This window comes from Pongo abelii, chromosome 4 (assembly GCF_028885655.2).
Source record: "Pongo abelii isolate AG06213 chromosome 4, NHGRI_mPonAbe1-v2.0_pri, whole genome shotgun sequence".
NCBI lineage: Eukaryota > Metazoa > Chordata > Mammalia > Primates > Hominidae > Pongo > Pongo abelii.
Window position 1 is genome coordinate 101,895,802 of NC_071989.2, and position 14,035 is coordinate 101,909,836.

General features: G+C 35.9%; 2 protein-coding genes and 1 long non-coding RNA gene across 8 annotated transcripts in view; 1 reads left to right on the forward strand and 2 right to left on the reverse strand.

Moving 5' to 3' along the window:
• The window catches only part of ARB2A (ARB2 cotranscriptional regulator A), a 540,355-nt gene extending 536,547 nt beyond the window's left edge, over positions 1 to 3,808 (reverse strand). The window contains exon 1 of the mRNA XM_063724455.1: positions 3,703 to 3,808. The gene's annotated coding sequence lies outside the window, so the exon portion shown is untranslated. The remainder of the gene's footprint in view (positions 1 to 3,702) is intronic.
• Positions 1 to 14,035, forward strand: part of LOC129059697 (uncharacterized) — a 127,461-nt gene that overhangs the window by 38,339 nt on the left and 75,087 nt on the right. The gene's annotated exons all lie outside the window — the stretch shown is intronic.
• The window catches only part of KIAA0825 (KIAA0825 ortholog), a 472,583-nt gene continuing 462,251 nt past the window's right edge, over positions 3,704 to 14,035 (reverse strand). For 2 of the 4 annotated variants that reach the window (XM_009240908.4, XM_063724449.1), the window contains one exon: positions 3,704 to 3,980. In XM_009240908.4, the coding sequence (XP_009239183.3) occupies positions 3,863 to 3,980 (118 nt within the window). In that variant the 3' untranslated portion in view covers positions 3,704 to 3,862. The remainder of the gene's footprint in view (positions 3,981 to 14,035) is intronic. The other 2 variants (XM_054556443.2, XR_010140095.1) reach the window with 2 other exon arrangements.

Here is a 14,035-nt window from a genome sequence, read left to right on the forward strand (position 1 = left end):
TCTTGCTCTGTCACCCAGGCTGGAATGCAGTGGCACGATCTCGGCTCACTGCAACCTCCGCATCCCGGGTTCAAGCGATTTTCCTGCCTCAGCTTCCTGAGTAGCTGGGATTACAGGCATGCACCACCATGCCTGGCTAATTTTGGTCTCCAAGCATCTCCCTATGTTGGTTTTAGGGCCCACGTGGGTCAGAGGACTCTCCCTTGGCTTGGTTTGCAGTAGCCTGTGGTGGGAATGTGCACTGCTAGAGGTCTCTCACCCTTTTCCCAACCAGGAAGTCTCTCTGGGCTTCCAGTCAATCCTGGTTGAGCAGGCTGCCTCACTTCTCTCTCCTTCCTTATTCTAATGTTTCCTGACACTTCTCTGTTGAATTCCAGTATTCTCTCTTAGATCATTTATTTGAAGTGTGGTTATCTACTCGCTATGTTGGTTCTTCTTTGTGGAAGAGGTGAGTAGCAAAGTAGCTAGTCAGCCATCTTGAAGCTGCTTTCTCAGCAATCTCTACCAACCATGTTGAAGTATAGAGTTTAGGGGTATTCACATTCTTGTGAAACAGATCTCCAGAACTTTGTCATCTTATAAATCTGAAACTCTATACCCTTTGAACAACCATTCCCCTTTTTCTCCTCCCCCACCCCCTGGTAACCGCCAATCTAATTTCTGCTTCTCTGCATTTGACTACTTTAGATACCTCATGTAAGTGGAATTGCACATTGTTTGTCTTTTAGGGACTGGCTTATTTCACTTAGCATAATGTGATCAAGGTTCATCCATGTTGCAGCATATGACAGAAATTCATTTCTTTTTAAGGCTGAATACAGCTGTTTTCTTTTCTATGAAACATTTCAATTATAAAGGGAGGTATTAAAAAATCTTAAATTTTTTTACAGTAAGGAATGATAATTATGAACTACCTGAAACTTTCTTTGACCCGGGTATATATAAACTGGGGTAATAGGACGTTACCCAAGTAGGCACATCTTGTTAAACAAAACAAGTGATTTCTTTTTTCCATTCTTTGGTTGGTAGTTCTATAATAGTGTTTGGTAGAGATGACAAAAATATAAAATATCTGAAATAGACAATATTCTTTATAATTTATTTTAAAATTATTTCATACTGTTTTCACATAGTAACTGCTAAACCAATAATAAAATAGATATCTCTATATAATTACATAAAAATACAGTTAAGCAGAACACAGAAGGAAGATCATACTTTATAGGAAGATAATATTTTTATAATAAGCATATGGGGAGATATAAACTGTTAGGCTTCATTCCTGTTGTTAACTCACACAAATGTGAAATAAATGTGAGAAACAAAAACCGTTTTGAAATACCACTTCTTATTATACTTAAAAAAACATATTGAGTATAAAGTCAAAATAATCTGATAAATTAATGACTTGTCATTTAACACTCTCAATTATAAACTTTATTGCACTTATGGCTATAATAATTTCACTGAACAAGCACAGAATAGAATTCAACTGCAAGGCCTCTTTCTCTACTACTTTTATCTTCCTTTAAACTCATCCCATTCTCCCCTTACTATACTTCTTTCCTTTCAAAAGGGAGCCACAGAAAAGATTTTTTCTGGAGGAGCAAAATTACTTCCCAGGATTAGTACAGGAATATACGAATTCAATAATAATAGCTTTAAAAGATGACATTTAGATATATTAGAAGACAATCCAAATGTGAAATCCTGTAACTTTATAAGATGTTGTATTTAGTTTATTGGATTAATTTATTTTTAACTTTTCATTTTTGCATCTAGTCTAATGAAGCACAGTTATGCAGATTACACTACCACCACTTAGCTGAAGGAATAAAGTCAACTGTTACCTTATGTTGATTGTTATAGTAACCTGTTTAAAGATCAGATTAGATGGAATGTCCAGTTCTCATAAAATTTTCCTACCATTTTCTAAATGGTCTTCATAGAATTTTTAGAAATTACTTCAACCAAATCTTAAAAACACTTGGTTTATGATTATACTGGCCAACTAAAGTACATTTTTTAAAAATAAAATGTGTTATTTGGCAGGCAGCTGTCTACATGGCCATTTATGTATTTTTATTTAAAGAAAAAATGTAAGAGATTTCCTAATGTGGCCTCCTCTGCACCCCAAGCTTTTACTCTTTGAAAAATGCATGAGTACTTTCCTTTGGAAATCATGTAGCCTACACATATTTTATAAAAATCACAGAATGTGGGAGTATGGACAATTTATTATATATCTGAGAACATCAGAAAACATGAAGTTTGATGTCATATGGTCTAAAATAGCCCATGATGTAAGGCTTCTGGGCCTGGTGTGGTGGCTTATGCCTATAGTTCCAGGGCTTTGAGAGACAGAGAGGGGAGGATCACTTGAGGTAGGGAGTTCAAGTCCAGCCTGGGCAACATAGTGAGACCCCATCTCTACAAAAACATTTTAAAAATTAACCAGGTGTGGTGGCACGCAACTGTAGTTCTAGCTAGGTGGGAGAATCACTTGAGACAAGGAGTTCAATTCCAGCCTGGGCAACATAGTGAGACCTCATCTTTACAAAAAAATTTAAAAAAAATAACCAGGTGTGTGGCACGCGCCTGTAGTTCTAGCTACTCAGGAGGCTGAGGCGGGAGTATTGCTTGAGCCTATGAGTTTGAGGTTACAGTGAACTATGATCATGCCACTGCACTACATTCCAGGCAACAGAGCGAGACCCTGTTTCTAAAATGAAAAAAAAAAAAAAGATATAAGGCTTCTCCCAGACGTTCTTAGACTGCCCAACCATGTAATTCTGTTTGTTGTCTTTTTCTTTCATTGGCAGCTATTTAATCAATTGTGTTCGTTAGCTGTCCACTTGATGAAATAACACTGTAGTAGGCATACAGGGAGTTATAAAGGGAGACTTCATATTATATCATAATATCTTCAATGTCTTTATAATCAATATCAGGCACTGATAGGAAGGAAATAATAAATATCTATAATTGTCCTTGGCAGAGAGGGTACTAGAGCATGTTCTGTTTTCTTATTGTGTGTGTGTATCAATATAATGAAAAATTTTTGAAGTAACACATTATATGAACTAATGAGCTACTAATGAGCTTTGGGGTAAAGATTGCTGGAATTAGTTTTGAGCCTAATTTTGGAAGAAAGATGGATTCTGATTGGGAAAACATGGCAAGCATGTGACTTGAACCAAGAGGATGGCAAGCAATTGTCTGAACATGGAGCCATTTGGTATAGGACCTGAATATATATGAGTAGAAATTTGATTCTGGTTTAGGAGGAAGACTGAAAACCACTACAAGCAGAGGTGTGACTAAAGTTATAGTTCAGAAGAATGCTTTTTTTTTTTACTGTAATTAGATAAATTGAATGAGGAAAGTTGGCACAATTGTGGATAGTAAAGGCAATTAAGATTGGGACTTGGGCTACAGCTACAACAAAATTAAATTAAAAATTTCAGATGACCTCACGGGGCTATGTGACTCCACTCAACTTAACATCCAAATGTTGTATTTAAAAAATCCTTTAAAAATTTCTGAACATTTTTGCCTGTTGTCATAGATACTTCAAGACTGAAAGGAGAAAAAAATAATTCAAAGGGAACACGAGATGGCAGCAGTTATATCATATAAAGAGAAAGATTGGGGAAAGAAAAACATTTGAAATTATTTTAAAAATAAAAAAAAATGTAGCACCTTATTCTTTATGTGCTGTATTCCTTTTCAGTACAGAGATTACTCAGTCATTGGTTTCATGCTTCACAGCACATATGAGTTTCGTTCTGACTATGGTAAAAATCCTACTCCATTACATGGGATTGTTTCCTAAAATAAAGCTCTTGCTGTTTTCTGCAGATTACTGTTCCTCTATGTTATCTGAGGCAGAAGAGTTCTGTGGGGTGCAAATTTGTTTTAAGTGCTCCAGCATTGCTTTTTCTTCCTCTTCTAGTGTTTCATCCTTCTTCATTTCCCACCTAAAAGAAAAATCACATCTTAGCATTTTTGTAACTTTCAAACCACAGGTCAACACTCAGTTAATCAAGTCTTGAATATGTAATCTTGGCTTATTCAGTCATCTGTCTCTCCCTGTTTATTCTTCACTGACTGCCTCTTGGGTAATACAATTCATTGGCACTGCCTCCGCGGAGTGGGCCAGGAGAGTGGGAGACGAAAGTAGAGTGAAATCAGCTCCACTGTAGGATAAAGTTTTTAAAGAATTGTTTCAAATGAGGTTTCTGTATTTCAAGAATGTATGTGGCCTATGAAAATACACATATAAATAAAATCTAGAATTAGCAACTAATAAGCAAATATTTTTCATAGCATTTTTTCCCTCACTGATTAACCAGATTAGTAGTCGTAAGTTGCAGGGAGGTTTGCCAGGAAGCCTTTAGCAGAAAGAAGAACATCGAGGTTACTTGGATATACACCTTAAGGGCAGGTCAGTCTATTTCTTGAAATAAGATCAGATTTGAAGCAATCAAGTTCAACCACTCTAGAAAAGTGGCAAATTGTTAGCAAGTTTCCAAAGAACATTTACTAAAAAAAGAGATTAAAGACTTTCTAATTCTGGTTGATTAAGAGATACAGAATAAAATCTTAGACTCTCAAACTACATACATATAATCTTGCAAAGTAAATATCGTCACAATAACCCGAGCACACTTACTTCTTCCTTCCTATCCACTCTCTCCACCTCCCCAGGACTGCCCAGGACTGCCCAGAGTATACTGAACCCAGCATTCTAACAGTTTCCTTCTCCTCTCCTCACTCTTATTTCTATCCCTACCTAAGCTGTCCACCATAATGTCCTGTTACAAAAGGATTTTAAAGCCAGTGCTGATACAGTCTAAAAGATCCTCTGCCATAAAGGCTTCAGCAGGATAGGATTTCTAATAACAAACAAGTAGCTACTCACTGAATGTCCTCCAGAACCAGAACCCCTCATTGTGTTATAATCCAAACTCCCAGACAACAAATAGTCTGCCACACATGAATTTAGGGTGGAATTTTCTGGTTTTGTTTGAGTGATGAAAAGAAAGCAACTGTATTTTCTTTCTTTCTTTCTTTTTTTTTTTTTTTTTTTTTGAGACAGAGTCTCCCTCTGTTACCCAGGCTGGAGTGCAGTGGCACAACTGTGGCTCACTGCAGCTTTGACCTCTTGGGATCAAGTGATTTTCCTGCCTCAGCCTCCCAAGTAGCTGGGGCTATAGGTGCACGCCACCATGCCTGGCTAATTTTTTAAATTTTTTGTAGAGACAGGGTCTCCCCTATGTTGCCCAGGCTCATCTTGACCTCCTGGGCTGAAGTGATCCTCCTGCCTCAGCCTCCCAAAGTGCTGGGAATACAGATGTGAGCCACTACGCCTGGCCTTGGATTTTCCATAGAGACCTCATAGTAGGATGTCTGTTCCCATACAAGTTTCCTTTTTGGAGTGCTGAGTTCAGTATGCCCTGGCTAGTCCCGGCAGTGATATATATGAGAGGAAGAAGGAGGGGAAGTATGGAGAGAAGAAAGAGGATTATCTGAAAAGTGACACCTGGTTTCAATTTATATTTCTGCTTTACCGTCTGCCTACGATTCTCCTCATTTCCTAGCCTCAAACTTGTCTGGATCTAAAAACTGCTATTTTTGGCTGCCTTAGTTTCTCCAAGTTTCCATATGGTTGAAGTTAGGTCATTGGTCTAACAGATTTTAATAACAACATGAATGATAAAAAGTTTTTCACTGCCACACTATTCAAAGCCACATCACAAGCGAAGTCAGTATTTTGGGATTTACAATTTAGCCCACAAGATTTTCTTACACTGCTTTCATGGAATTTTAATGATAAAAAGCTCTCCCCACCCATTTTATATAGGTGAAATTGGGTATCGCTAATATTCATGTCAAATTGAGCTCCTCCCAAGCAGGAAAATAAATAATGGAGAATACTTTCATATAGCATCAACTAATGGTTAAGCATTCTTTTAAACACTTGACATATCACTCTTTAAATTCTCAATTTAAAAAGTTATTATTCCTGTTCTACAGATTACTAAACTGAGGTACAGAATGTTAAAATCACTTGCCTGAGTATCTTTGTATTTGAACTCAGAGAGTCAGGATCTGGAATCTGGGCTTTCACATGCAATTAACAACCATGGTTTAAAAACCATTTACAGCTAATATAAATTACTGTTAAAAAGTTTAAATATTTTACTTTCCAAAAAATATTGCCCAAATTGTTCTAGATATTACATAAAAGAACCATCTAAGGATCATATAATCTTAAATCCAAACATGAGAAATGAGATTTGCCTTTTTTCCTTCCCATGTAAAGGTGCCAATATTGTCTGAGTAAATGAATTATTTTATGAATGTCAACAGAATAAAGTATGTAATATGCACATAAATATTTTGATCATTGTGTCTACTTGTGAAAATTGAAAGTAGTCTCTCTGCTTCATTAAAAATCTGTATAATTAATGTAATTTAAATGAATCGTATACATAATAGAATCCATGATAAGGATTGTTGAAGCTTCATGACAATTATAGGCACTTCACAGTATAATTGAGCTGTTAGTAATTAATGATATTAGGTAAAGTTATTTACCTACCACAACCTTATTATATTTGCTTTGTGCTTATTAAGAAGAAATCATTTCATAAGAGGATAAAAAATGATGACAAAAATGGATGAAAAAATATTAGAACTACAGTTTCCTTAATATTTTTACTCATATTGAATGAAAGCATTAGAGATTTGAAATGTGTATTTATCACAAACATTGTTATATTTCACATCTATAAGTTCCTAACAGAAGTTTTTCTTTAATTCCATCATGGTTTTGGGTTTTGTTAACACAATGCAAAAACAACAAGTCAATTCTGTTAAAAAAAATACTGAAAGAGAAAAGAATCTACCAATTAAACATAATTGGATGGACAATCTGTTAAAAATCTTTATTCCTAATTTCCCCTAATATATTTAATATCTGTGGTGGAAAAAGCATATCCCTACAGAAACCAGAAAATGTTGGAAGCAGCATATTCTGGTTCCTCCAGAAAAGCATTATGAGGTAATTATATTTTTGTTTTTCCTAATTTTGGTAGCCTGCCCTTTTGTATTATTGCTGAATTCCCCACCTGCCTACTATTATAGAAGAATTGCAACCTGGCCCCCACAGCTGGTGGCAATGACTATGCTGTGTCTTAGACACTGATTAGCAGTCAAGTCTCATGAGACTCCACTGATCTGTACCATGATATTAACTGTCTTCTGGAATTGGCTCCATCTGTATGGCTCCTAGGTGGTTAGATATGGGTCCCTTTTCCTAAGCAAGCACAGTAGGGACTCTAAAGCCTAGACTGAGATACTCTAACAGAATCAGCAGTTACAACTTTACTCATTTGTACCGCTCTGATTGACTTGGTTGTTCTTAGCTTGGATGCATGTTCCTGAATTTACACACATATTCATTCCTCAAGCAGAGATATCTGCCTGCTACTTTGTATGTTTTATTAATATTAGCACATATTATAGACCTTTTCCATGTGCCATACCATGAGCTAAGACCTTTCTGTTTTTGCTCACCCACAATGAGACCTTGAGGTGTGAAAAATAAAAACAGTCACAGATCAGTGAACAACTATTCTAGTGATCAGTTTTATAGAATCTTATATTTGGGGAGGTTTCGAGGATGACTGTGTTACAGTCAACCAGGAGAGCCTCTCTTAGGGACATGCATAGTAAAGCATGAGGTATATCCTTGGTAGCATTGGTTCAGGCTGTCACAGAAGCAAATCTTGGGTGGCCTGTACTGCAGGAAGGAGCAGCCAACACCAGACAGATGAGGAGGGCCAGAGTCTGGAGTGTGAGAAGGTGTTTGAGGCATTTACCCTGCCTTTTACTAGGAGAAAAACATTTAAAATATCTGAAATCAATAGTGTTCTGAATAAGAGCACAGGCCCTAGAATCACTCTGCCTTTGTGTTGAATCTGAATGTAAACTTCCTAGATGAATCACCCCAGGCAAGTTTTTTAACCCCTTGGTGCTTCGGGGTTCTTTCTCATGTATAAATATGGTCACATTGGAACACAGGCCCCCTTATTTGTTTATGTACTGTCAATGACTGATCTCACTCAATAATGTCAGAGTTTAGTAGTTGCAATCGAGACAGACTAAGACTGCATGTCCTGTAAAGCCTAAAATATTTACTATTTGGACTTTTTTTGGAGGAAGTTTGCCAAATTTGTGCTAGAATGATAGTTCTTAAATGGGGCGACACTGCCTCCCTATGGGGAAACATGGAGGGTATTTTTGGCTGACACTATGTCTAGAGAGTGCTTCTGCTAGGACCTAGACAACACAGATAGCAACATCTTTATGTGCAACAATCCCACACAATGAAGAGTTGTCTTCCCAAAATGTCAATTTATCCCACTGAGAAACATTGGCTTTAGAATCTCCAAATATGTTGAATAAGAATAGGTATACTAAAATAGGAAGAATCCCTAGCTAATTTCTGATTTTTAATTGAAATAGTTTTAGTCTTTCACTGTTTAGAATACTATTTGCTGCAGAATGAGGGTTTAGAAGTTAGGGTGCTGGATTTAAATCCCTTATAAGCAGTGTGGCCTTGGGCAACCCAGATAAAACAGTGCCTCAGTTTCCTTATCTATGGAATGGTAATAATAATAGTGCCTGCTTCACAGAGTTGGAATAAGGTAGAAGAGATTAAACACACATAAAACATAAAATAATGCCTCATTTATAGCAAGCACTCAACAAGTGGTAACTCTTATGATGATGATGATGATTATTATTTGGCATATTGGTTAAGGTTGCAAGTAGGAGAAGTCCTGGATGTGGTCAGTTACACAAATAGGGGGTAATTGTCCTCATCTAATAAGAATGCAGAGGTGGGTGATTGCTGGCATAGGTTAAGTAGTTTAACAACAGCAGGGCTGATGACTCTGTGGTTCTCTTGTCCTTTACCTCATGGTCCCAATACGGTTGTTGCAGCTTCAGCCTTCATGTCCTCGTGCTGAGGCAGGAGGAAGGAGTATGGCTCCACCTGTCTTGTTTTATCGGGATAATAAAACTTCTCCCAGATTCCTCCCAGTAGACATGGGAGCCATCCTGTCTAGGCCTGAATCCTGACTCTGCCACTTACTAGCTGTGTGATATTGAACATATTTCTTAATCTCTCTGTGCATCAGTTCTCTTATATGCAAAATAGGGGGTGCTAGTGGTATACATCTCAATGCATTGTTGTAAATAGTGGATGAGTTATAAATTTAAGTCCTTCATAGACTGTTACTCTTATTTTGTAAGATTCTACTTGTGTCAAGTGGTTTCCTCAGAGCTCCTACCTTGATGTGCTTTCTCACGCTCTGTGTCTTTCACATTGTTTTATCTGGTAAATTATCTTTTCTATCAATCAATAAATAATATAATGTTGCAATAAATACATTCCAATAAATAAATATTGCAACATATACATATATACACACATATATATATGTGTGTGTATATGATCATGTTGTCGTTTCCTCTTGTTTTTCATGAGGGAAATGTTTCATGCTAGTCTACTCTGTTCACCTTAGCATGGCCAAGGTTGTTTTTGTTTTCCTATAATCACTTTGCTGTATTTTTCAAACACAGACTGTAATAATGGCATTTGATCATATTTTTGGCATTTCTCCTGTGATAACCAATAAAATACTTGAATATAAAAATGTAAGTTAAGCCTCTTGTTTAATGTTATTATGAAACATTTATGTAGCACTTTATGTTTACAAAGTGCTTTACAATTATTTATTAGTTAATTGTACTGTTAAACAACATTAGTCATCTGGCCAAATAAATGATTTCAAATTGTTCTACCAATATATAGCTGACGAGTGAAGAGTAAAGTCATATTGGATTTTATTCTTCAAGAAAAATCCTTGTTGTCTGTCTCTCCTCCACATTGCACAGTGCAGACTGGTTTTTCAGAGGGAGGTTCAAATCAGAGGGGAAAGTAATGTCTCTGTTACCTTCTTTCTGCTGTTCTGTACACGTGAGTTTTTCTCAGGGTCAGTCCTAGACCATCTTCTCTTCTCCCTTGGAAAGCCCCACATATCCAGTTGTTTTCTCACATCTGTAATTCAGCTCTGTCCCAAGCTGTAATTCAGTATCTTTAAACTTTGTTTTTGTCCTAAGTTCTCTCAATTCAATTCTTGATGACCATTTTTACTCACACTCCAGTTATATCAGTATTAAATATATATACTGTATACATATATGTACATATATGAATACAGTAACATATATGTATACAGTACACATATGTATACAGTATATATGTATATAGTACATATCTGTATATATCTGCATATCTGTATATAGTACATATCTGTATACTGTATATATACACATATATGCATCAGTATCTATAATATACATACATATATGTATGTTAAATATATATACTGTATGTGTGTATATTAAATATATACTGTATGTATATTTAATATATACATATTAAATATATACTGTATGTGTGTATATTAAATATATATTGTGTGTATATTTACTATATACATGTATGTATATTTGATATATAATATATGTCTGTATATTTAAATTATTCAAACTGACCATTACCCCCTTCTCCCTCAATAACACAGGGTCTGAAGAGTGAAGAGTAAAGTCATATTGGATTTTATTCTTCAAGAAAAATCCTTGTTGTCTGTCTCTCCACATTGTACAGTGCAGACTGGTTTTTCGGAGGGAAGTTCAAATCAGAGGGGAAAGTCATGTCTCTGTTACCTTCTTTCTGCTGTTCTGTACATGTGAGCTTTTCTCAGGATCAGTCCTAGACCATCTTCTCTTCTCCCTTGGAAAGCCCCACATATCCAGTTGTTGTTCACAAAGTATTTTATGCCACCACTCCCAATCTTGTTCACACAGTCTGTCACCAGTTAAGAGACAACTTACTCTGCAAACATTCTCACATTCATGCATACCCCACTGCCATTAGTCCACAGGTACCCATGATTTCAGTGTCTGGACAGTGCAATAATCTCCAGATATCCAGATCCGAAGACTCATGCTACTGCTACATCAAACCAGCAATGACTGCCCTGCCTAGAGAGTTTAAAGTCTTTACTGTTCTAGCTTGGTAGCAGCAGTTCTGTTTAGCTGCTACTACCTCCCCTAGGGAGAAAATTATTTTCCTTATTGTCTCCCGCATTGTGTTTTCCCACTTGTGTTTGCACTTCTGCTTTTGCTGTTCCACCCACATGAAATGCCTTTCCACCTACCCCAAACCTGCTCATCCTTCTTCAGACCCAGTGTACAGCCCGCCTTTTTCATGGAGAACTAACCAACTACCTAAGACTAATGTGTGATCATCCTTTTCCTTTGAGTCCTATAGTATCTAATGTCTGTGCTTATGGATATTAGGTCAATTTTGGTCAATTAACCACATACTGCTTTGTTACATCTTTTCTATTACTTTCTTGAACTGTTATTTCATTGTTGCATTAAAAATTTTTTTTCACATGTATCTTTTCATCTATACTTGCAGTTTGTTGAGGAAGACTTCGTTATCTGTAGCTTTTGTTTCAAATATTTTATTTCAAATAACATATTTTCTTTTTCAAATAGAAAAGAGATGGATTTATTTTTATGAGCCTCAGAAATGTTTTTGAACATATTTATCGACTATTAACAGTTTTCTCTTATAATATGACAAATGCAAAAACAAACACATAGAAATTGACCTTTTCACATTCATGTCATCTTTGTTATCATTTGCTTTTAATAAACATGGCAGAGTGAGGATATTTTAAATGCTGCTGCTCAAGTTATGTTGTTAGAAGCAAGAAAATGCCACCCAAGCTGAGGCCACTTAATTCAGCTTTTAGTAAGCATTGGAAAGTGTAGGAAGAGTGGATTCTTCTGTTCTTGATTCAGCCTCTAAATGACACCAATATGGCTTGCCCTGCATACAATCTCTGCTTCATCTTGTTTCTCAGCATTTACATCCTTCTTAACTTGATACTTTTAAAGAATCTATAGATTACTTATCATTTCCAGAGATATAAATGATAAGGATAGAGAAGGTTAGGACACAGGACATCTGGAATAGACGGTTACTTTTCTATGAAAACTTTCTCCAGGGAACGCAATTGGAAGCAAATTCAGAAAGTATTTGGTTATGATTTTTTTTTAGAGTCATGGTCTCACTCTGTTGCCCAGGCTGGAGTGCAGTGGCATGATCATAGTTCATTATAGCCTCAAACTGCTGGGCTCAAGTGATTGTCCTGCCTCAGCCTCCCAGGTAGCTAGGACTACAGGTGTGCACCACCATGGCCACCTATTTTTTTTAAAAAAAACATTTTTCTGTAGAAAAGAGGTCTCACTTTGTTGCTCAGGCTGGCCTCAAGCAATCCTCCTGCCTTGGCCACCCAAAGCATTGGGATTATAAGTGTCAGCTACCATTCCTGGTCTGGTTATGCTATTTAATGATCACAGAATAATAACGTTACTTGGCTCTCCATGATTCAGAGAAATTGCAGATAGATGTCATGTTATTTCTTCTCCCAAACAAACAAACAAATAAACCTGTTCTGTCCCCTACTCCAGTGCTTCCCACCCCATAAAATGTACAAATATCTCAGTTTGGCTCAAGTAGCATATTTCAAATAACTAATAGTTTAGTGTTTTGTACACTGTAATCTGTACTTTTTAAGCACTGGCAAAGTATCTGTTGATTGGTAGGTGTTAGAAGTTCAAGTGTTACTATGCTATTCTTGGGTGGAATGAAGAAATAATAACTTTTCACTACCAGTATCACAATGAGTAGTAGTTGATATCTCAAAAGGTATTATTTGTCAATTTTATGAATGATGAATATGATGGTTCTTAGAGCATTAAAATTAATTTACCCATCCTTAGTTTTTGTATCACTATTTGTTTCTTAAAGTCTAAAATTCAGTGACCTTACCAAAAGGCAACAACTTCCTGCAAGTTCATTTATTTACTAACTATACTCACAACCTTTTTAAAAATGAGATAGTGGTATAAAGAAAAAAGATATTCAGTAATTTCAGTTATTTGGTACCTGACTAGTACTTAATTTAGGTCACTTATCACACTGGAGTGAGACCTTTTGTAGGTCACTATTTAAACATTTAATTTCTGGTGATGTGACACCAAAAACTAAATGTTTAATTTAATTTGATTGATCCCAATAAACTTTTCCTTCCTCTGACTTTCTGTACCACCACTTTTTTCTTTAGTATGTAACTTTATATCATCATCTCACTTGGGTCTCTGGTTGTTGATTGCCTTGCTTCTCCTATCAGTTTACGAGCTCCTCAAAGGCATACAGTAGAACTGTCAAAAAAAGGCTGTCATTTTAATTATCATAACCAGCTTTGATGTAAAGAGGATGTTATTATAGTTAATTCTGAGAAACTGTATAAATCAGCAAAGCCCTCTTAATTTAGTCATCAGTAAAATATAACCATTCATGTTTCCATTCTGGTTAATGTAATTAACTGAGTATAACAATATTTAGGTCCTCAATTTTTAAGGGATCAAAATACATAATACTAACTGAATGAATTTAAATTTATCTTTCATGACTCAGACAACACTTTCGGATTATACCATTTCTTAAAATATGGTGCTGTAGATATAGAATAAATAGAAGACTGACCCAAATGAGCATAAACTCTGAGAAACTGTCTCAGTGAATGGTAATGGTAGAAAATTAATTGTAATGGACTCTTGTTATAAGAATGAAATTAGAAGGCCTTAAAAATTACTTGTTATATTGAACTTTAGCATGTATAGCTTATGTTTTGAGAGATCAACCTTAGTCTGTATTCTATTTAATATGTATCACAATGAGTCACATTTTAGAACAGAGTTTTACCGTATGTAATTAACTTGCTTATTTATCTAGCAAACATTTGAGAGCCTGCTGGGTTTAAAACATTGAGCTAATCTAGATTCAGTGCAATCCCTATCAAAATACCAATGACAT